The sequence below is a fragment of the Ammospiza caudacuta genome, chromosome 3, assembly GCF_027887145.1.
Source record: "Ammospiza caudacuta isolate bAmmCau1 chromosome 3, bAmmCau1.pri, whole genome shotgun sequence".
NCBI lineage: Eukaryota > Metazoa > Chordata > Aves > Passeriformes > Passerellidae > Ammospiza > Ammospiza caudacuta.
Window position 1 is genome coordinate 114,460,617 of NC_080595.1, and position 24,086 is coordinate 114,484,702.

The 24,086-nt window shown below is 42.7% G+C and overlaps 1 protein-coding gene across 1 annotated transcript in view; it reads right to left on the reverse strand.

Moving 5' to 3' along the window:
• Positions 1-24,086, reverse strand: part of PKHD1 (PKHD1 ciliary IPT domain containing fibrocystin/polyductin) — a 239,029-nt gene that overhangs the window by 205,680 nt on the left and 9,263 nt on the right. Inside the window, exons 7-27 of the mRNA XM_058801804.1 lie at positions 24,005-24,079; positions 23,253-23,317; positions 22,589-22,628; positions 21,699-21,769; positions 19,663-19,764; positions 18,268-18,363; positions 17,040-17,175; positions 16,087-16,201; positions 14,984-15,259; positions 14,437-14,523; positions 13,709-13,802; positions 12,719-12,861; positions 11,951-12,081; positions 10,985-11,169; positions 10,344-10,482; positions 8,107-8,261; positions 7,318-7,502; positions 6,248-6,370; positions 4,606-4,711; positions 3,460-3,738; positions 140-270 (exon numbers count right to left, since the gene is read on the reverse strand). Coding sequence (XP_058657787.1) covers positions 140-270; positions 3,460-3,738; positions 4,606-4,711; positions 6,248-6,370; positions 7,318-7,502; positions 8,107-8,261; positions 10,344-10,482; positions 10,985-11,169; positions 11,951-12,081; positions 12,719-12,861; positions 13,709-13,802; positions 14,437-14,523; positions 14,984-15,259; positions 16,087-16,201; positions 17,040-17,175; positions 18,268-18,363; positions 19,663-19,764; positions 21,699-21,769; positions 22,589-22,628; positions 23,253-23,317; positions 24,005-24,079 — 2,734 coding nt within the window. The remainder of the gene's footprint in view (positions 1-139; positions 271-3,459; positions 3,739-4,605; positions 4,712-6,247; positions 6,371-7,317; positions 7,503-8,106; positions 8,262-10,343; positions 10,483-10,984; positions 11,170-11,950; positions 12,082-12,718; positions 12,862-13,708; positions 13,803-14,436; positions 14,524-14,983; positions 15,260-16,086; positions 16,202-17,039; positions 17,176-18,267; positions 18,364-19,662; positions 19,765-21,698; positions 21,770-22,588; positions 22,629-23,252; positions 23,318-24,004; positions 24,080-24,086) is intronic.

Genomic DNA, 24,086 nt, shown 5'->3' on the forward strand with positions numbered 1-24,086 from the left:
TAAGCTGTCTAATCTGTAGAGTCCACAGACAAGACTTGGCTGAAGGGTTACTCTTTGCCCTTTCCTAGTGTAGCTCAGGCCAGGAAAACAGAGAAAGTCACATTGGCCTCTGACTGTTCCCCAAAGTGTGGTTTCTTACCCGAGAAGGAACTTTACATTGAATTCTTGTTGAATTTCTGCCCTCCTCCAAAATTGGGCAAGGCTGGGACCCAAACAAAACAGCATTTACCCCTTCCAGATTGGTCCCCCTGAGAGTCACTCTGAGTCCTCCTAAAACAAACAATTATTCCATGATATTCAATACGTAGGATATTTTAATATACAAAGAATTCTTTGTTTTTAGATGACTACAAAAGTCTCTCAGCTGAGCTGATGATGATCTGTTCCACCTTGCTGTGCCTGGCTCCCTCTCTTGCACCAGAGATCCTTCTTGCCATACTTGAATTCTTTGAATTTGAATTATTTGAATCCTCCACAACACAGGATGACTGAGTTGTTTTTTTTTTTTCTGGGTTTATTTTTTAATGACATACTTATTTAAACCAGCAAGCCCTGGCCTGTGATCTCCCCCTTAGCCAGATCCCCAGCCCAAGAACGAAATAAGGAAGGAAGGAAGAAGCACTAAGAATGGAAAATGAGCTTAACGCAGCAGGTGCTCTCGCAGTTCAAACAGCTGCCAAGCTCCCTGCTGTCAGAAAAGCCTGTAGCATGTGTCTAGGAAACTTGGGATAGAAAGGGGACTTGGCAGGGCTGGAGACTCGGATTTGTGAGGGGAGTCACGGAGGGATTCGTTCCGAGGAGCACCGAGCAAGCTCAGCTCTCCTCCGTGCCAGACCGAGCCACTCCAATCCCAGGCAGGATCGCGCCCAACACAAGTCAGCCTTGTGCTTGATCTTTCTTCAGCATCCATTTCTAAAGAGCCAAGGCGCCTCTTTGCTTTTCCAAGTGACTAGAGGGCTCAGGGATGTTTCAAAGAGAAGCAGGAAAGAGAACAGGAGTGGGCATTAATGGCAATTCTAAGCTGGAGTTTGTGCTTTGATGCGATTCAGAGAAACTTTAAAAAAAAAAAAAAGGAAATGTTGCTTGAAACTTAGAGCTTTTTCTCGAGTTGTCAGCACTGCAGAGTTTTTAAGATTGTGGCTGAACAGACTGCTCAGACAGGCACTAATTAATGCAGCGTTTATTTGTATTTATTAGCATGGCTATATCGTAAACCTACTGAGCTTTTATCCCTCTTTTCACATGTGATGTAAGCAATCCTCTACATTAAAGTAATTATATATTAATGACAAATTCCCTTGCACACTTTCCTGAAATTACCTATTCCTGCTAATTCTTTAAACCACCAGAGAATTATAGAAGTTTAGTCTTGATTTCCTGTGGCTGGCAGCAAATCCAGGCCAACGAGAGCAATCAGATACATTAACAGCAAGCTCCTGCTATTCAGTGGAATGTGAGAGTATCTTTAGAAAGGCATTCCATGCTTCTGGAGTTAGGTCATGGGGATCTCCCAGCATGGCACCACTGAGACCAGGGATATTTTGACCAGAGGGAGCTGAAGCAGCAAAATACAAGGTGTTTCCCATCCTGTAATATTAAATTTGCAGAGTCAGAAAGAGCAAGAAGTGAAAACTGAAGCCACTTGCAAATGCAAGGGTTGTCAGATAAGGAGCTTCAGATTTAGAGTTCAGAATACACCAGTGTTGTGTAAAGACTGATGCAGTTAAGTTTTGATATCTACATTATATCTATATGCAGTGAAATACTGCCTGCGTGCACTTTACAATGAGATTGAAGAGAGGTATTTGAAATGGGAGAAATTAAAAACACAGATGGAAGCTGTAATTCTTTCCAATTATAAGCATTCCAGGCACATGTAATGTAAGATAGCATTATTCTTGCTTTCTTTTTAATGAGTGACAGATAACTGTAATTGGGAGTGGATTTGCCAGCAAAGGAAAGGAGAAGCAAGGCTCAAGCACTTAAATTTGCCATTGGTGGGTTGTTTGGAGGTGTTTGGGTTTTCTATGAATTAAAAGTGATTCTTAGTGTGTCATGACCCTCTCAATAAGGAAAAAAAACCGCAATAAAAGAGTTAGAGCAGTTTTCTTCCCATGCAACCAAAAAAAAAAAAAGAAAAAACCAAACAACCCAAAAAAATCAACAGCAGAAAAAATAATACAAACAACCCCCTCCTTCCCCCCCCCAAAAAAAACCCTCAAATCAAAAGCACAGTAAAAGGTGGCCATAACTTCTAGTTCAGGAATTCTGTGTTATCCCAAGTCCATCCCATGCTTGTCCATGGATATTTTTACAGACCAGCATTCCTTTTGTCTGGCTGCTCCAATGTGGGCAGGCATGGCCCAGTCAGATCATGATTACTGAAAATAAGCCACGTGTCTGAGCTGCACTGAGGCCAGTACTGCTCTCAGTAGTGATTGCCACCATGATCCCAAAAATAAAATGAGATTTACACAGAAATGACTGGGTAATTTTCCTGTCAGAGTAGACTTGGTTCATGCTGTTTCTGCTGCATTCCTTGCTGCTTGAAAACAAAGGATAATCTGAGACTGTCCTTCACTGCACAGCCCAGGTGTATCAAGAGTGTTTGCCACATATCTCATTGGTTGAGGAGACTCTTTCCTCTCAAAAAAAAAAAAAAATTCCGGCTCTTCTCTTTAGGTATGGAATTAATCACCCTATTTCCTGTTCTATTTCAAGGAGAGGAGGTATAATGGGAAGGGAAGGAGATTCACTTTAGCTTTAGCTCCTCTTAAGTTTCTTAGCTTTGTACCTAAGTACCTAAACCTTTGTACCTAACTCACCTAAACACAGGTGAGTTTTCCATTTTATTCCTCAGAACATGAATTTGCTTCAATGGGGCAGGGATTAACCAGAGTTCAGCCATTCCAAGGTTATAGAATCAGAGGATAATTTAGTTTGAAAAAACACTCTAAAATCAATAAGTCCAGTCAGTAACCCAGCACTGCCAGGCCCACCAGTAACCCATGTCCCCAAGTGCCAGATCCACACATCTTCCAAATCCCTCTAGGGATGGTGACTCCACCAATGCCCTGGGCAACCTGTTCCAGGGGTTGGAAACCATTTCTGTGAAGATGTTTTCCCTAATACCCACTTAATATTAGGCCAGATTAATTAAAATACTACATAGCTACATGTCAAATGGATATGGGAAGATGAGTGTGAAGCACTAATGATTTGCTGAAATGAATATATGTGCACTTGAAGATATAATTCCCAAACAAAACTACTCAGGAAACTGGTTACCTGCACAAAGAGAATCTGTCAGTCTTTAGGTAATTTTTTACTGTACTTTGGGTACACACAGCCATAAAACTTCTTCATCAGGTGAAAATCTTGGCAGTGAAGGTAAAGAACCAAAAGATGCCGAGCCAAGGAAGAAGAAGGAAGCAGCTCCCTTGAGGGGTTCATACCTACCAATCTCTGAAGTTGAAGGAGGCTCAACAGCTCCCAGTGTTGGCTGCACTGTGAGGAAGATCCCTTGTCCTGTGGTGGCACCAAGAGCAAAGCCATGAGGTGCCACCAGCAGTGTCACAGGGTAGGTCCCGACCGGCAGCCTTGGCACCTTGCAAACCACGTGGGTTTGATTCAGAGATGAGATGTGGCAGCTCCTCCTGTCCACCTCCACCTGCAGGGCCAGCTGCTCCTCACCAAAACCAGCTCCCCTGAGAATCACTGTGGCCTGGGACCCCTCACCTGAAGGAATATAATCATCAAGGTGACTCATGAATTTTGGGCTACCAATGCCCAGATTCAAACTCAAATTCAGCCAACAGTTAAAAGTTTCTAACAGCTTCAACAGGATATCCTAAAAGCTACACTATTGGTGGTATCTCACTGTTCCACATAACAGCAATTCATGCCCGTCCCTGTCCAGCTGTTATATTTTTCCTTAAATTTTTGTTAAAAATAACTTGAGCCAAGAGCTAGTTTTTGCTTGAGGCATCAAACCTGCCATTGTTTCTCTCCCCTTTATGCCTCTACCATAGAATCACAGAGTAGTTAAGGTTGGAAAAGACCTCTGAAATCACCTCTGTGTTTACCACTAAACTGTGCCTCCAAATGCCACAACCACAAACCCTCTGAACCCTTCCAGGGATGGTGATTCCACCCCTGCCCTGAGCAGCTGTTCCAGAGCCTGACAACCCATTCAATAAGGAAATTTTTCCTGAAAACTATCTAAACTTCTCCTGACACACATTAAGGCCATTTCCTATCATCCTATTTCTTCATCCCTGGAAGAAGAGACCAAGCCCTACCTGGCTGCACCCTCTTATCAAGGAGTTGTGGAGAGTGAGAAGATCACCCTGAATTTCCTTTTTTCCAGACTGAGCCCCTCCAGACCTGTGCCCTAAACCCTTCCCAGCTCCACTGCCCTTCTCAGTTCAAACTAGTACACTCAGCATGTCTGGAACTGGAGCTGATCAGAAGTGCCCCATAAAGTGCAGTTTCCATAAAATCAAAAATTTACAAAAGGATACAAGTGTACATGAAATCACCAGCACCTGGCAGATGTTTTTCACTGAATTTTGGCCACTGTGTTCAGGTACCAGACCCCGTTACCTGATGAATATTCCACATCTCTGACTATGGGTGTCAATTCCTGGCTGAACTGGAAAGAACACGAGCCAGAACAGTTTGCAAGGACATCATTCACCATCACCACCACCTGCAGACAGAGCAGAGAGTTACCTTAAAGTTGGTAAGGGAACAGAGGTGTTTTCTAGAGCCACAACTGACTGATAGATGCTGGTAGCCACCCTGAGGTACCAAGAAAACTCAGTGCCAGAACAAGGTACAAACAGAGAGATCTTCAACCTGCTGCAGTCTCACTGCAAATTTAATTGCAAATTTAAATAGCAGATTGCTAGGGCTCATCCAGGGCACAGCTTTGGATGCTGCATCTCCAGCCTACCTCCCACCATCCTGGGACCCACACCTCCTCAAACTCCTGTTCTTCCAGTCACCCATTGAAGACTGTTCTTCCCCCAGTTCTTCTCACTTTGCCTTGGGAATAAATTTATTATGTCTAAAGCACCATGGAAGACTAATTAAAGTAAAACCTACAATGTGTCTTCTCAACATGGTGTCCTCATTTTTTTTTTTTGCCCCTTGTTGTTAAAGCTGAAGGAAAAATACTGTGCTGTGACCTTGACTATCTAAAAGAGATATGAAGAAATATCCCTCCTGAGATCTTGATATTTTTGAAGAGTCAACTGGCAAAGGATAGGGCATAAAAGAGCCCTTCTTTATCCCTCTCCAGGTGTTAAGGGTGTGCCTGCAAAAAGCAAAGCACCTGTCCCAAAGAAATGCAAGGAGCACAGATTTGCAAAGTAGTCTGCCTAGACAGAGAGATGATAATTAGAGGGACATTTTTACACTGCCAGGATAAAGCTTCAAAAATATCAGAAAATCTGTTTGTTGCTGCTGGTGTTGTTTCACTTGGGCTGTTTGAGGGTTTGTGCAGCACAGAAGGAAAAGATGCCATAGGTGGCTGAGTCACTGGAAGAAGAGCAATTCTCATGGCTAGGAACCAGGCTCATGAAAAAGGCAGGGTGACTTGGCCCCAGATGTTGCACAGCTGGGCTTGTAGCACATCCAGCATCACCCTGTTATGGCCACAGTGCCTGTGAGTCTGCTGGAAACAAAGGCAGCCACAGCCACTGTTCTGCAACATCTGAGAGCAGACTTGGGAACACATTTGTCCATCCAGCAGACTGGAATGATTCCTCATTCTGCCTGAAGATCTCCTGTTTCTCTCTTCCCTCCTAGGGAATTGAGATCCAGAGAGGTTCAGGACTTGCCAAACTCACAGATGAGTATCCCAGCCACCAACTCATTTACTTTGCCCATCAGTGTCACAGAGTGTTGCAGGTCAATTTTGTAATTCCCAATTTGGTATCCAGCACCACAGGACCCACCAAGGGTGAGAGTTCAGAGATTTTCATTTCTTGGTCACTGCTTCCAAACAAAAAAAGATATTGTCTTCCATGACCCATAATCTCCATTCTACCTACCTGCAACAGCTCTTGGAGGAAAGTCCTGCTCCACACACCAGGCAGCAGAGTATGAGAAATTTGTGGCAAAGAACATCAAATTCCTGAAAGGATTTATTGGCAGAACAAGGTACCCAAATACCTGTGAGACTCCTGGAGCTACACAACCCTGCTGAATCAGTGACAAGTGAGAGAGCACATCAACTCACCTGTGTTTGGTTATGGGGGGTGGCAAGCATGTCCCCAAATATTGGTCCAATAAACACACCCCCATCATAAACCACACGAGTAGAAACAGTTGGCTTCAGGCCAGTGAGGTTTTCAGCAGAGACCTGGAAAAGATCAAGGAATTTTAGTTTCTCATCCTTTTCTGTCCTGTGATTTTAAATTAAAACAGAATCCTTACAAGCAATAACTCCTGGAAACTTCTCACCCTTCTTCCATTAATCATATCTGTACCTCTAAATGTTCATTACTCAAGGTTTCACAACACCTCCCTGTTCCCACCTTCATCTTGCAGTCAAAGAGATGGCAAAGGAGTGCAAGAATCAGGGTGGTAAATAAACTTCTAATTCCCACTCATATAATTTGGATTTAGGCTGTGAAAGATCTTCTCAAAGACATGACTTTAGATGAAACAAGGGCCTGTGCAAGAGCTGAAGATGCAGCTCAAACTTTTTTCACTCTCCAGGCCAACATCTTGGGCTCTAGAATTTGTTGAAAATGACATCACACTTTTAGGAGCTGAATATCCAAGAAATAGTGTTTCCTTTTGAGGTAGGAATCATCTCAGTCGGAGTCCCTACTCAAAAAGACCCTTCTGCTTGAAGCAAAACTAACATGACAAATCTTGGGATGGGAGAGTGTAAAGTGAAATTCCAACCTGAGACCTATGAGAACCAGATACAAAACCAGACAAAACAGTTTTCAGAAAAATACCTTCTTGGCAAATAAATGATGCCACAAATCTGTGATGACCTCCAGTTACTGTACTGAAACATTAATGTAGATATAATTAGGAAAGATTTCATTTCAATATACCAGCCCCTTTGCTGTGCAAAAATTACACTCAGATCTCCTGGTTTTAAATCACAGACTCCATATAATGTCTTCTCCTAAAACTGGGGGAGTTTAATAATTTAATTTGCTTAAGGTGCTGCTCCAAATAGGAAGATTGCCTAAATTTCCATGGTGTCTTCATAAAGACAACCCCTGTAAGAGAGAATCAGCCAAGACCAAAGACATCAAATGGGGAGATTAGTAAAAGAAATTACTGTACACTGATAACATTGGGCAAGTCCCCAGCTGTTTTTTCCCAAGTCAGTGTCCAGACACTTTCATAGCACGAGCTGGAGTCTCTGGTCACAGTGAAGTCACTGGTGTTGAAGAAGGGAGCTGTAAAATTGTCCACATTGTCCTGCAAAAGCCTGTGGAGCTGGTGGGCAGAGATGTGCACTGAAACACCTGCAAAAGATGTAAGGGAGCAGTGGATGTCTCCATTTCCAGGAGAGCAGATCTGCCTGCTTATAGGAAAGGAAGGGGTTTCATTATGAGTGTGAGGCTGTCATGCTTCAAACCTCTGCTGCCAAAAGAGTGACATTTATTGGACCCTAAACACAAAAAAAACATAGAATTATAGAATAGAATCATAGAAGGATTTGGGCTGGAAAGGACTTTAAAGGTCATCTAATCCCAGCAATGAACCCTAGACCAGGTTGCTCAAAGCCCCATCCAACCTGACTTCAAATGGTTCCAGGGTTGGGGCATCCACCACCTCTCTGGGCAACCCCTGCCACTGTTTCCCCAACATAAAATATTTCTTCCCTATGTCCAATCTAAAGATCATCCACACTATTTAATAACACTCAGTGCCATGGTTTAGTTGAGGTGTCAGGGAACAGGTTGGACTCGATCTTGAAGGTCTCTTCCAACATTTTGTGATTCTGTGAACAATCAACCTGGCCTTGAGCATACCCAGGTATGGGGCAGCCAAAATTTCTCTGTCAATTAATTCTTCCCTTGGCTTCCTGCTCAGGAAATCCAGGCCCTGACCTGTATCTTCCCTTACCTGGTATCACGGTGTTGGCCAAGTGGATGTGGAAGGTTCCTCCAAGAGGTGGGGATGACTTCTGCAGCCTCTGGATGGTGAGGCTGACTCTCACATCCTCCGTGGACACGTTCAGGTGTCCATATTCCTTAGAGCCCTCCCCAAGCACTGCACCTCTGTGGGACAGAGAGGGGGTCACAGGAAGGCATCAGCAGTGGAGACCCTCACTACTGACACCCCCAAGTCAACCAACACCTCAGGGACACCTATGGGAACAACACTCCTGAAGGATTGAAGGGGAAGATGCCCAGACCTCAAAAAAACCCTCGATATTCCCAACTTCTTATCACTCTCTAAAACTTCCTCAAAAGTGGTTGCAGTCAGGTGGGGTTGATCACTTTCTCCGGATCGCAGCTGACAGAACTAGAGGACACAGCCTTCAGCTGTGCCAAGGGAAATATAGGTTGGATATTAGGGAAAAGATTTTAAGGAAAGGGTGATAAAGTACTGGAATGGCCTGCCCAGGGAGGTGGGGGAGTCCCCATCCCTGGATGTGTTTAAGAAAAGACTGGATATAGCACTCAGTGCCATGGTTTAGTTGAGGTGTTGGGGCTGGGTTGAATATGATGATCCTGAAGGTCTCCTCCAACCCAGTGATTTTGTGAATTATGCAGGCAATGCATACAGCAAAAAAATATGGAAAATAACCTTTTTAAATTTATGATAGAAGAAATAATTTATACACCATCAAGCACCAGGTGCATACCAGTGGTGTTTAGAAACACCACTACTGGTATTTCTAAAGGACCAGCTCAGTGCAGCCTGGACAGCACCTGCCACAGCAAAGCAAAAAATATTTCCTGCTTCACACTGTGATCTCCTCAAGTCCATGAAAATCTCAAGTCCCCTGAATTATAGTGAGGTTTCATATTGTACAATCATTTAGGTTGGAAAAGACCCCTAAGATTGAGCCCAATCCTTAACCCAGCATTACCAGGTCCCTCATTAAACCATGCCCCCAAACACCACCACATCTGTATTGGAGTCCTTCAAGTTCACAAAAGTCCATTTCTAAAAGTTAAAATGCTGTTCTCCTTTGCCACTAGAATTCTCGTGTTTCAAAGGAAAAGGAGCCTCTCTGTGGTACAACAATGCCACCGTGTGTTAAATGTCTGGATAACAAGTGGCTTCTGCAGAGAAAATTTCCACAAAACAAAACCAATAGGATCGCCGAGCCCTTTGTACAGCTGGTATAAGATTTTAGCCAATATTTCTGCTCTGACAGGAGTAGGAATTGTTTTGGATTAAACCACAGCCCGTGTTCAGCGAAGAGAAAGAGACAGGTTTATTTTGAAAATGTCCAAGGACAATGCTCAGCTCACCCATTTTTAAAGCTTGTACTGATTCCTGCTTTTCTCTGATACTTCCTCAGTGGGATGGAAAAGTCCACCTGTGCCTAATACCTTTTGTATCCTGGTGAGAGGTATTGTGATTAAACTGCCTCTTAATCCTTTTTGGTTTTTTAGCTAAACAGGCGGAGCTTCTTAAATCCTCCTCTTCTAGGTATTTTCCTCAACTCTATAGTGATATTTATGGCTTTTTCCCCATTTTTTTCTAAATTTATTTAAAAAATACAGCCATCAGTGTTATTTGCAGCATTCCAGTGTCAATCTTCAGGCTCCACACAGGAGTAAAAATTTTCCCGCTTCCTATAAGTTACACCTCTAGTTATTCATCTCAACCACCACAAACATCCCCCTGTAGTCTCATTCCTGCCCTTACCCTTGGTGGTTTATGTTAAGATACTAGATCTGACTCAGCTGGATACAATCCAACTTTTACAGGACTTATTTTCTGCCAGTACAAACCTTTAATGTTAAAGTCTCTGATCTGGTTATAGCCCATGGCTCCAATTCCTGTCATTGCTGGGAGAAACAGAAACCTCATCTCAGCAAACAAGGACACCCAAAGTGGACTTCCAGTGCCTAATGTGGTGCCATTAACAGTGGTGTTGCACCTAACTGGTGTCATTAACAGTGTTTTGGAGACACCTCTGGATGATCTTCATCCACTGTTCCAGAAGGGCTTCCTTCCAATTCCACACCACACTTTGGTGACCCACAGATATCTGACACCCCAAGTTATCTCAAATTTCTTCAGCCCCTCTTGTTTCCAGCAGCTGAACCCAGCTCCAGGTACATTGGGGGAACTGTAAGAGGAGCTACATGGTATTGAGATGAGCTGCTCACTGTCCCTACCTTGGAGAGAGAAGGGGCAGACTGGAACCACAGCCAGACACCTCCCAGGACACGTTGTAGGAGGGAGGAGACCCCACCACAGACACTGCTTCAATGATCCTCCCCTCTGGCCACTGGGGTTTGGGGTCTCTCTGAGAAACTGAAAGAAAAAACATAAACATCCATTAGAGCAAGGAGAGCAGAGGGGGCTGTGCCCAGGGTATTGTCATTTCATAGCTGGAAACACCTGCTTGGGTTTGTTTTGTGTTTTTTTGTTTTAATTTATATTTAATAGAATCATTAAGGTTGGAAAAGGCCTCTAAGTTCACAGAGTTTAAGTATTGTGCAGCACTGCCCAGTCCACCACTAACCCATGTCTCCAAGTGCCACATCTACACATTTTTGAACCTTTCTAGGGATGGTGATTTCACCACAGCCTGTTCCATTTGTAGAACCACATTTTCAAATAAACCAAGAATATTGATATTTTAGCAATTCCTTCTCCAAAAAAAAAAAATATATATACATATATAATTTTTTTTTTTTTTTTGTTCCTGTGGTGTAATTTCCCATTGAAAAAGCTTCATCCATCTTTATTACTATAGATTTAACAGAATATCCTGGGGGGAAAAAAAAAACAAAAACAAAAGAGATGCCTTTACCAATCACAGCTCTGTCAGCAATGATGAGCTCATCAAGATAAAATGATCCAGGTGTTTCTTTTTGCAGCACGGGGCTCTGCAAGTCTATCTGATGCACAAATACTGGGGAATTGGCTGGGAGGTCCTGGAGAAGCACAGAGAGATTCCCACAGCTCTTCCAGAGGTTGGTGCAGGTAAATGTCCAGCTGGAAGACAACAAGGTTGGGACAATAAACAAATTTGAGGTGATTGTGAAGATTCCAGGTAATATCAGGCACTGGTTTTGTTACTACTGATATTTAGCACAAGCCACATCCTCAGTGGTTTGTGATTACTCACCATGTCCTTGTTGGGTTCCTCAGAGTGAGAAATGAGGATTTAGATCTCTGCTTATATTTTCCCCTCTGAATCACTAGAGTGGGATATGGGAATGACTACATTTGCCTTATTTTTGGCAAAATACCACAACAGCATCAGTGACGTCAATGGAGGTCAATCCAAAATTCAAACCCTCAGCTCTCTTCATGTTTTTACACTCCTGATCTTTTTAAGTCTGCCTGCCTTAAGCTTTATGTCTGCTACCAAATGTTTTCTACTCATGGAATTTTAAGTGACTAAAGAAATCAAAGTCTACACCAATTTTCAAAGCTTTCAAAGGGTGGAGTAAATAAACAAGCAATTCTCTCTCTTACTGCAGGAAATCGACCAGGAAAGAAACTGGGGAATTTATGTTCTCAATAATCTTCAAGTACAGCTATGTGTCACTGAGGTGAGATAGTGCATGTAGCAAGAAACATGGAAATTTACTCATTAAATCCTCCAAAAAAGGATGGAAACACTTTCCAGCAATGCCTCTGTAGGAGCAGAGCTTTTGTCAGAATACTCCAAGTGACAAATTGTTCTATATAAATAAGAGCTTGCCTCATTTTTCGCACTGCACCTTCTCATGAAAAATGAAATCTCTGATAACTGTAATTGTCTGGATACCTTTTAGAGTCAGTTTCATTGAAGTCCCACTGGCAGGTGAGGTTTCTCCTCACTGGGCATGAAGAGACATTGGTGTAGGACACTGAGAGGTAGAGGATGTTGCTCATATGTCCTTTATGTGCAAAACACCCCTGCAAAGATGGGGGAAGGATTTTCACAAATCAAAACACAGGTAATTTATATATAATGTACATGGAAGATAAAGGAAGATATTCTATTTCGATTCTGGTTTAACACTGGGTTGTTTGGCCTCAAGAGGAAAAGATTCTGGGGAGACCTTAAAGCCTCTCCCAGTGCCTAAAGGGGCTCCAAGAGAGCTGGAGAGGGAATAAAAGGTGTAGAAGACAATTTTGGCACCCAGGTGTGCCACAACATGGCATCAAACTGACCCCTGGGGCTTCCCTGAAGTTTTGGGTTTATTTCATTTCAAAAGTAGGAGAAGATGAGCAGAAAAGCGAGCAATGGATCACCAAACAATAAAGGATTTTCTCCTTTTGTCAGGAAATGGTTGTCCTTGTCCCTTCCACCTTTCTCCAACACCATCCCACTTCTTCCTTTCCCACAGCAGGCAGCTGTGTTAAACAATATTTACATCTCGGAGATCCAAAACCACTCTCAAACCAAATAAAAGATGCTCTGCTCTGCGCCAAGACATGATGCTTGATATATTTGGGGGAGTTGTAAGCTGACCAGAGGACTTTATCTTGTTTATTAGGCTCTGAACATTCAGTGTCTGGTGCAAGCTGCTCATGAAGAGCAGCCACTCACATGTGGGTATTTAGTAAGGTCATATCTTGGCAGTGTTGATGGGGAAGTTTTCACCAGTTGGCTTGGTCTGTGGATGCTGAACCTCCCACAGAAAGGCTCTGTCCCACTGACAATGTGTCCTGTGGTGATGATGTTCTTCATATCTGACAAATAAAAAAGAAAAGAAAATGAGACATTTCAAAGTGATTCACAAGGCACCAGTGCAGTCAGGATTCATGAAAATGCAACTGGGTATCCAGAAATTGTCAAACAGTCCTACTTTGATAATTCTCCTGCCAGAGTTCAAGTGTCTGTACAACATTCTAAGGCACAGATTCCTGGGGCCGTCCTGTACAGGCCCAGGAGTAGGATTTGAGGATTCTTGTGGGTCCCTTCCAACTCTGATATCCTATGATTATTATATTGATGACAATGATTATTATATTGATCATATTGTTTTTAATGCATACACACAACGAATAGATGATAAACATGAATATGTACTTATACCCATTAAAAGTGTAAATTTCCTACCAGTAAAAGTTTAAAGCACACTTATGTCACAGACATCTTTTGTGACAAATCCTTTCTTTAGGATTTTTCCTCCTTCTGAGAAGCTGTGGCCTCAGCAACAAAATGTAAACAATGGTTATCTGCTGCTGTGGAATGTAACAGGTGCATCTGTGATTGGTCTCGGGTAGATGTTTAGATTTACTGACCACTCACGGCAGATCTGGGTCTCACTCTCTGTTGAGACACAGCCCTTTGTTATTCATTCTTTTCTATTCTTAGCTTAGGTAGCCTTCTGAGAACTTTCTCTCTATTCTTTTAACATAGTCATAATGTAATATATATCATAAAATAATAAATCAAGCCTTCTGAACATGAAGTCAACATTCTCGTCTCTCTCTTCACCCTGAAAATCCTTGTGACCACTGTGACACCCTTATGTCATAAAAGCTGATCCATCCTCACAATAAATACTGTTTATTTACCACAGAAGTTCTCTACCTTCTTTCTCAAAGCCACAGTGAAAGAGGATTTTAGCAGAAGTTGGCTCAGTTTCACATCCTACTGAAAGGAGTTCTTCTATTGCTTCTTGCACCTTTAGAATAAATTAAGAAAGTGGGAAGCAGTCAGTTACAATCATTTCAGCAGAGACTTCAACACACACTTCATTTTTCATCAGCCAGGGATCAGTGGCACAGCAGCTCTGAACAAGCAGGCAGCCAAATATTAAGAGAATAAAAAGGTTAAATAATAATATAACAAAATTTATCTCAACATAGTGTAAATTTTTATGTTTACATAAAAGTTTTCAGGGGTGTGAGACATCCTCAGTCAAATGAGTGTCATGGAGACATCACTCAGGGTCACTTTAATGTTGACAAATTCCCAATCAAGACATCAAGAGCCTCAGGGCTGCTGAAGAAGCCAGAGCCATACAACACCCATCTGGCCTTAGAGAAGAAACCCAAGGATCTGGATCAATGAAAGTCCAAGATATCTGGATGTTGTGATAAGCTTAGAATAAACCTGGGAGTCAATGCTCAAGAAAAAAAAAATCCCACACTAAGACATTCTCAGTAAAGAAAAAAAAAATCTAAAATTTTTTAAAAATCACCTGTACATCACATAAATTTTATCTCAGCTTCTGGGCCAAATCTTAACTTCTATCAAGCACCAGAGCTCCACCAATTCCCAGCAGAGGACCCTTGCCTGTGTTTAATGATACCTACCTGTTGAGCTGTAGCATTTGTGGGGATCATTTTCAGTGTGTTGTTCCAGGAGATACTGAAATAACCTGTACCAGACACAGTCAACGTCTGGGAGAAAAAAGAGAAGCAAATCAAGAAATGAAAACAAATGCAAACTGCATGAGATACACACAATTCAAACCTGGAATCTTCTACTGAGCAGGATTTTACAGCCAGCACTTTGCCTTTTATAGTCTCTGTGAACCAGGGATCCCTTCCAAGAGTCAGGGATCCCTGCCCTTGTCCTACAAGGAACAGGGTTCTTACACTAACAGGAGAACAAGGGATACATGACCTGTGCAGCTGCAAATGGTCCTTAAAGCTCCTGTCCTTCAGAAGTTTAACCTTTAGGGAAAAATTCCCTCATTCCTAAGTGCTTACACACACCCACTCATGTATGTAAAAACCACAGACAACTTCAGCTCACGATGCTCTTCTCATCAGCTGTCTCAGGAGGTTGTAAACAAGATGGAAACACACATTTTTTTTCACATCTGGCACCACCAAGGCAGCTGCAGGCAGCACTGACCTGCAGTTCTGGGAGGTGCAAGGCTCGAGCCCGAATTTCGTGCCGCTCAGTGTAGTAGCTGTTCACCACATGGGGGTCCAGCCACGTGTTGTGAATCTGGACTCCAACTCTCATCCCCTTGCTGGGTGTCTTGGCATGATGCAGTGCTTCCAGGTAGTACCTTGAGCCAGCAGTTAGCTCAAATTTCTGGGATTTTGGCTGCCAAAGTTCACTCCAGTTCTTCGCCCAGTTCTCAGACCACTCTGAATTGCCAGCAGGGAGAGAGGCAATTCTCACCTGTGTGCAGAGCAACCAAATCACTCAATCACAGAATGGTTGGGGATGGAAGAAACATCAAAAACAATCTCATTCCACCCCCTGCTATGGGCAGAGACACCTTCCACCATCCCAGGTTGCTCCAAGCCCTGTCCAGCCTGGCCTTGGACACTTCCAGGGATCCAGGAGCAGCCACAGCTTCACTGGGCACCCTGTGCCAGGGCCTCCTCACACTCACAGGGAAGAATTTCTTCCTCATATCCAATATAAACCAAATCTCTTTCAGTTTGAAGCCATTAAACCGGTTTGTAACATTTCTCCATTCCCAAATAACATTACTCCAATGCCACAGCTGCAAAATTAAAAAAACAAACAGCATGTTTGTGTTTATAACTGATAGCCATGGGTTGATGGCTCACAAAATTCCTTCCTATTATACAGGGAAAAGCCACAATCTCAAAAAATTTTGGTTTAAGGTTCAATACCTTAAAGAAGATAATTCCTCTGGCTTGTTCTAGCACTGATAACAGTTCCCCAAATAACTTTTCATGGATGGCTTCAGTTCAGACAGAAATGTGCTGAACTAAAAACAAAAAAAATATCTTCTGGAAAAGACAATCAGTTACTCAGGTTGAAAGAGTGATTTCTTTTTTATGAGCTAAATAATGGACAGGGCCAATGTAAAATATAAAAAATAATCACACAGCTTTGACTCTGCAATAGATTCATAAAAGACAATAAACCAATCCACACTGGGGAAATTCCCACTTATTATCACCCTAATTAAAACCCCTTCCATACCTATTTTTAATTTTCATTTCTCTCATTTTTTCTACCAATAGCAATACCTTTTGGTTTGGATCCTGGGACAAACTTAAGTAGAGAGATGCCTGACCATCTGCCTGAATCCAGAATGTGTAATTGTTGGTCTGAGGAGCCACAAAAAACCCACGGAGTCTGGAGCTGAGCAAAAACAGAATATCCATAACATACAAAAGAGTTACAGCAAAAAAAATCCCAAAACAACAAATCATCCCCACACCCCACCTTTACATGTACACTGAGTAACAAGAAAAGATCTTTAAACCATTTTAACAAAACAAACCTTGTTATTTTAAAGCTGAAGTAACCTCAAAGTGACCCAATTTCACATTAAATGTCAATTATGCTTTACAAAAGTTTCAAAAAGGAAAGAAAAAAACAGCTCCATGAAACTAAGTATGATTTTGTTGGTGGCTACTTCTGTGCATTTCTTCTCAAACCAGATCTTAAGCCTGAACATGCAGAAAAAGCCAAAACCAGAATGCTCTGAATCAAACAACAAAAACAGAGAATTGGTAGAAAAATGTAAGAATTCATGCACATTGCACAGTTTTTCAAGGTCATATCAGAAGTTGCAATGGGAACCAACACAGTTGAGCAATTTATTTATTTGTATTAGCTCCACCTTGGCTGCCAATGTCGGCTGAGAATCTGCCCCTCCACATCTGGCCAGAGCTCCAGCCCAAAACAGCCTCAAACTGGAGCTCCTTCTACTTCCAGAGCAAAATTTTTGGTGGTATTTCAGCATATCTAGGCCAGGTAGAGCAGAAACACTGAAGGAAAGCAAAAGGAGGAAAAAATAAAGCACTTCACTGCATATTTTAAGCTTCAAAAGGACCTTGGAGCAAAGGGTTTGCTTTGATTTATAGGAGCTATGCAGTGAGGCTGTGCTATAAAGAGCTGTCAGGTGTTTTTGCTCCACCTTACACTGCTAAAGGTGATTGCCATGGCTTCTTCTCTTTTTAAGATCACTGAGTACCTGAAGGACTCCTTTGCCCCAGACAGAAACCTTACTGGGGAGCTGGCATTAGGTACAAACTGCCATCTGTATCCAGGACCTGCTTCTGTCAGATCAGAGGCATCATCCCAGACTTCAAAGAGAAGCCCTCTGTTTCCTAGAAAGTTAAAACAAAAGTATGCTCAGCAGCAGCCAGCAGAAATCCCAGAGCACATGCTGGAATCAGTGCTGTAGGAGGCAGGCCAGAGAGAAAATTTTAATAATAAATTGGTTCTGTTTGTGGGGTGGTTTGCAGTCTAAGGCAGAACACAGATCTCGCCATGGGGAATTTGTTTTACCTTGAAACCCTCCAACAGAAATAACAAAACTCTGCAGAGAGAACAACAACCAACCTGCTCACGTGTCTGCTCTTGCAGGAAAAGGCACTGAGACAACCCACAGTCAAAGTTAAGCCTCATTTTATGCATTAAAATCTCCCACTCAAGGAGTGCTCCGCTCAGGGAGTGTCTCCAGAAGCCTCTGCAGTAACTCCAGTTCAGCCATCTTCCTCTAAATATTTTCCATGCCTTTTTTCCCTAATTTTCCACAGCCATACATACCAGTCTGACCTTCCTCCCACCATCTCCTGTCTGCTCCTGGTGGGCTGAGCTCCCCACCTTGGTTTTCCTGGCTACAGAATCACAGAATGGTTTGGAAGGGACCATTCGAGTTGATCCAGCCCAACCTCCTGCCACGAGCAGGGACATCTCCAACAAGAGCACGTTGCTCAGAGCTGCACCCAAAGTGGTCTTGAATGTTTCCAGGGATGGAACATCCACCACATTTCTAGGCAAACTGTGCCATGGCCTTCCTCACCTCATTGTAAAAAATACCTTCCTTAGAAACAATTTAAATAGACCCCCTTCTAATTTTAAAACATCACCCCCTGTCCTGTTACTAATAAAAGTCTATTCCCATGTTCTTTACATCCCTGTGTTTCTGAAATCCCCCTCTAGACACTGGATGGGGCTCTCAGGTCTCCCTGAAGCCTTCTTTTCACCAGGCTGGATAACCCCAGCTCTCTCTCAGTCTTTCCTCATAGCAGAGATGCTCCAGCCCTTGGATTATTCGTAGCCCCCTTCCCTACCACCCAAAATTGATGTTGAAGTGCTTTGGAAAGCCTCATTTCATTATTGCATTCATCACCAAAGGGTTTCTGCCCTGCGTTTCTGTGTGTGTTTGCTTATCTGGAGCTCCAGGAACAGCTCACCTGGCTGGGGGGCTCCAAATCTCCTGCCCTCACCAACAGCCTCAGTGGTGCATCTGATTTCCCGGGGAGAGACGTGCTTGACTTTACAGGGAACACCTGCCAGCAGGGAAAGGAGACAAAAGTGCTGTGAGAGGCTTGGAGACACAGCTGAGCTGCAGCACAAACACATCTCAGAGTCATGGAGTGGTTTGGGTAGGAGGGGACCTTACAAGTATGCAGTTACATGTACCTTTCTATGGGCAGGGACACCTTCCACTAGACCAGGCTGCTCTGTTGGAGCTCCTTTAGGAACTGGAAAGTGCTCCAAGGTCTCCTCAGAGCTTTATTTTCTCCAGTTTGAACAGCCCCATCTCTCTCAGCCTTTCCTTATAGCAGAGGTGTTCTATCCCTCTGATCAGTTTTGTGTCCCTCCTCTCGATTCAGTCCAACAGGTCCATGATTTTCCTGTACTGAGGACCCTGCATGTGATACTCTGGGTGGGATCTCACCAGAGCAGAGAGGCAGAATCCCCTCCCATCCACCTTATTCCTAATTTCTTACGAACCTTTAGCTTGTTCCTAAAAGGCATTCAACATTTTGCCACAAGCCTGGGCTGGTACTACCAACAAGCAGAAGAGTTCATGCCCACAGTCAGAATAACTGGAGCTTCCTGGAGGTGTGCAGTGGTTTTGGTTTGCTAATTTGAGAAATTTCTTTTGGTTAATGTATTAATGAGTGCGGTGGGTTTAGTGTTGGTTAATTACTAGTGTGTTTATTCGGATGCATTTACTCATTTCCTGCTGTGAGGCAGGACTAGGAGAAAGATGAAGTAGTTTTAAAACTTTAAAAGAGTATAAAAAGAATTTTATCAATAGTAACTAAAAGAAAAAGTATTAAGAATTAAAACAAGACCTTTAGGATATTTCTCCTCCCCTACAACCTCTTTCTTCTTAATGACAATGTAAAGAAAAAACTCTAAAATTTTAGTTAGTTTGCTACTTATGGAATAGTTTTTCTTTAGTTTATTTAATAAGAGAAATCTCTCTTGTTAATGTTACAGAGACTTTTCTACAAGAAAATGGTTTTCTTGTGTCTCTCTTTACAAATAGCAGCTCACCAGGGAAGTATGTAATCATGAACTTCTTTCTCATCTTTCTATAAGCTTTTCTCACAACTGTGTTTATGGGCTGTATTAACTTATGGGGTATTGTTTTAAAGATGAATTGTTTAAGGGTAAAGGTTCTTATTATCTATTTGTATCACTTCTGTAAATGCCTCCTATGCAAAACAAGCATGAGGACAAGGTGAGTCCTACAATTCCCACATTGGCATCCCTGAACACCTCTTGGGTTTTGCAGTCAGGGCCAAACTGTATTTAAAAAAAAATAAAATTCACATTATTTGCTCTGCTCCTACCTGCAACAGTGACCTGCACGGGCTCCTCAAAGAAATCCCCAGTGATAATGAGCTCAGTGCCTCCTGCCAGGCTCCCTCTGACTGGGAACACAGAGAAAATCTCTGCAGGGGAAGGAAAGAGGGATCTGAGCACAAGCCTTGCAGAGATTAATCCCAGCCCTGTTTCTGGGAAAGCCTGAAGTGCACTTGCACTGCTTCTAGCCAGAGCAGGCTCCTGTGAATGAAACCAGTGTGAAAAATGCATGTATTTTATGATTGGCTTTTCGCAATTATTCAAATGAATATAATATGTGTTGTGTTAGAAAGTTATGCTGTATTAATTCTCTTAAGTAGTGTGTTAAATATAGTTTTAGGTTATAAAAATGTTAAAATAGAAACTATGCTATGTAGGATACTTTTTTTAAAGAAAGAACTCACAGTGAGATAGCAGCCACAGGACACCTGAATCTTTCAGAGAAAAAAAATTTATTGCTCCATTATCAGAAGAAACGAACTTCTTCCTGCCTTGAGGCACTGTTAGGATTCAGAGGAAGAAGCTGAGGATGACCAGACAGAATCCTGTGTTTGAATGGAATTTATGCATCATGTATGAAGTGTATGAATATGCAACAGGCTGTTGTATTTAAAGGTTAATCCTTTGTTGATGGGTGTCCTTTTTCAGGCTTGTGCTACCCAGAAAAGGTACCCAGATGTCCTTAACTCTTTGTGTCTCTTGTCTCATATTGTCCTAATTCAAAATGTCCAAATTATTATTACTCTAATTGTATTAATATTTTTATAACCATTTTATTACTATTAAACTCTTGAAATTTTAAAAACAAGTGACTGGCATTTTTCAAACTAGTTTCTCACCGATCCCCTTTTTTGGCAGCCTCTGGGATGACACCAGGAATGAGCAGCATGGATCATTTGGCCACATGGCAAGGGGGACACTGCAATGCTTGGGCTGTTACTTAGTAGGGGCTGCCTCTGTCATGCTCAGATTGCAAACTGCTCTGTTCTGTGCTATTGAGGTTCTCTGGGAGAAAAAGGGGGAAAAGAAAGGCAGAATTAAAACTGTTTTAATCCTCTTGATCTTCTCCGACTCACATCTCAACTTAGTCCTTAGGTCTAAATGTTACCACTCTTTCCAATAATCCCTCAGACTTCAGGGAAAAATGGAGGGAGCAGAAAATCTGAGTGTCCACTTCACAGCCATGGGATCCTTTCAGGACTTTATCTATTCCAAGTGTGCCATTCCACAGGAAAACTATTTTTCTTTTCATGACAATTACCCACTTTGACTCATATTGGAGTTTAACCACCCAGTCCTATTTGTATTGCTCTGAAAAAAAGAAGTCTAATAATAAGAAGATAGGGGGTTTTGGTCTATACTTGCATCTTTTTTGTTATTTCATCTGGTATTTAAACAATAATTTTACAATATTGGCTACTGACTAGCACAGGACAGATCTGGATAGATCTGGCAGATCTTTCTGCTATGCTCTGCCCACAGCCAACTTCATGCATGGTTATTTCATTTTACTCTGCTTTAACTTGTAAATAAAGACATAAAATTAGCCTTTTTAACAAAGAATTGTATACAATACAGCTTGAAACATCTCATGCAGGTTATTTTTAATGTACCTTTAATAATGTTTTATAACTAATGGTGCAGTACCCTGCCATTCAGCACTTATCCAGAACTCAATTCTTGGAGTAGCTGAACATCACATCCTCCCTGTATCTAGTGTGGGAGTTCTCATCCTGAGGTCTGCATTTCTAAAATTTCAACCTCAAAAATACAGAGTGATTTAAGGGGGAAAAGTTTCCCTATGAGCAACACCTCAACTCTGCAACTGATCTGACAGGACAAGGAACAGCATACACATAAATCTGGTTGGTTTTTGCTTATAAAGCCCATGCCAGAGAAGTGGAACAGCAAAATGAGGACAAAACAGGATTATATCCCTGGGAAAAGCAACAGTGAGAGGTGTTTTCCTAGATCACACTGGGACTGAGGGAGGACAGTGCCAGTGAGGTGGATCAGGGAATACCTGGGTGAGTCTGGTACAGGAAAAGCTCCTGTTTGGCACTGATGAGCCAAGCACCTTTGTGCACTGCTGACCTGCAAGAGAGAAAATGCCTGAGAGATCCTGGGCCATGTAAATAAAAGCAAACCTTCATTTGGCAGGGCTGGACACTCACTCTCCAGAGGAACAGTGGAACATTTCTGCAAGTTCCAACAGCTCCTTTCACCAGCACATTGATTCATGAGACCCCATTAAAAGGTTTAAACACTTTATTAGAAGTACTAGCACATTGTAAAGTATGTTCTGACACAGTCAGAACCTGTTTTCACCTCCTTTTATGGTTAAATTCCTTCCCATGTGGATGAATAGTTAAAAGCAAGGTGAAAGGTTTTAGTTCAGCTGGATTTAACAGATCACAGAATGGTTTGGGTGGGAAAGGATGTTAAAGAACATCCAGTTCCACCCCCTGCCATTGGCAGGGACACCTCCCACTGTCCCAGGTTGCTCCAAGCCCCATCCACCCTGGCCTTGGACACTTGCAGGGATCCAGGGGCAGCCACAGCTTCTCTGGGCACCTGTGCCAGGGCCTCCCCACCCTCACAGGGAAGGATTTCTCTCTAATATCCAATCTGAATCCATCCTCCTTCAGCCATTCCCCCTTGTCCAAGATAAGGTATCTCATGTTTTGGTCATTGAAGGTAAAGTATAAAACACAAAAGTGGAAATACTTTGGGGACAAACATTCTCCCATGTCATTCCAAATCTGACAACCATATCCTCAAGATAACAAACCTCATTTCTGAGCAATGAAACACATGATAAGGTAAAAGCATAATTCACTCATCCTGGACTCAAATGCAGCTCTATTCCCATGCAAAACCAGAGGAAAAGAGAGAAAAGTTTCTTTTACTCACTTTCCTTTGTTAAACACTGAGAAGCTGACATTGTGGGACCCTGGGGGAGAGAAAAGTGACAATGCTTTCAGGCAGAAGTGTGAAGTAAATCCTACCAAACCTTGTCCAGGTTCTCTATGCCCAATTCTCCCTTCCTTGTACTATCCTTACAACAGTAAGGAAAACCTATTTTACATATTTAACTCACAATATCTTTCCCAAATAGGAAGGCTGGGGCTCAAAGCCTCCACAAGATATTAGAAGCTTCTTCAGGGTGCTTGGATTGAGGAAAAATGAAAGGGATCCCACCTGCTACTGGAGACTGTGACTAGAACAGAACACCTGATTTATTCCTCTAATAAAGCACTAAAGGGAAGGGACATCACAGACAAGAAGGATTAAAGCAGGGAACTCAGCAAGGACCCCCAAATCCCACTGCTGGCTGTCAGCAATGCCCACATCACATCCTGGTTTCCCTTCATGTCCTCCCAGGCTGTGCAGGGGACACAAACAGGGCAGGGGCTGTGCTGCAAGCCTTGATCTGAAGCTGCTTTTATGGACTCAGCCCTGAGCCACATTCCAGTCTGGAGACAGAGCAAACACTCATGAGAGACACCCTCCTCCCTGCATCCTCTGGAGCTACAGGAATGACAGAAACCCATGGTTTTTAGCCATTTTCACCAACCTATGTGATTCCCTTCCACCCGGCACTGCAGGGTCCCCAGTCCATCCTTCACCTGAACAGGGTAACTGTGGGGAGAGCAAGGACTTCACTGAGCCTTGGGAGCAAAAAATAAGCAAAATATAGTAGAATCAACTACTCAATAGGAGATATGGGTTTATACACCCAAATAGGTTTGCTGTCTTTAGAAACATGACAGTGAAGCAGGTGAGATGGGAGAGGAACAACCCATCTTCCCACTAAAGATCAAGAGTTCAGCAGCTTAGGAGGATGTCTTCCAGCAGCAGTGCTCCAGCATGGCTCCTTTACATCTGTTTCTAGAAGCTGATGCTGTTGGTGGCCTTCAGAACTCTCCCTTGAAATAAAAAACTGAGCAGGGACAAATGCAGGCATAAGGGGAGGGTGAATAGAAGGACAAAAATGTTTCTCCTTTACTTGCTCCTTTGCAGGTTCCTAAAGTGTGAGAATTAGAAATTAAATTAAAACAGATATGCTGGCACTACATCAACCCTCTGGAGCCATGGAATGACAAAATTTGACACAATTCCCACCACTAAATCACATTTATGTTTAAGCATTTGAAGCTGCAGAAAGCCAGCAGCCCTCACCCACCCCATTACAGACCATAACCCCCCAGGCTCTGTCTCCACTTTAAGCCAAAAGAGAAAAGTTTCTCCAAAAGCCACAAATATTTTTGTGCACAAGCTGTGCTGAACCCTTGCACCAACACAAACCCAAAGTAAGCCAGGACTGACGTGGTTCCAGCTCTCCTGTCAGCAAAAGAGCAGATACTGGTCCATCCATCTCCTTCTGAGGTAAGAACAGCTGGCCTGGGCA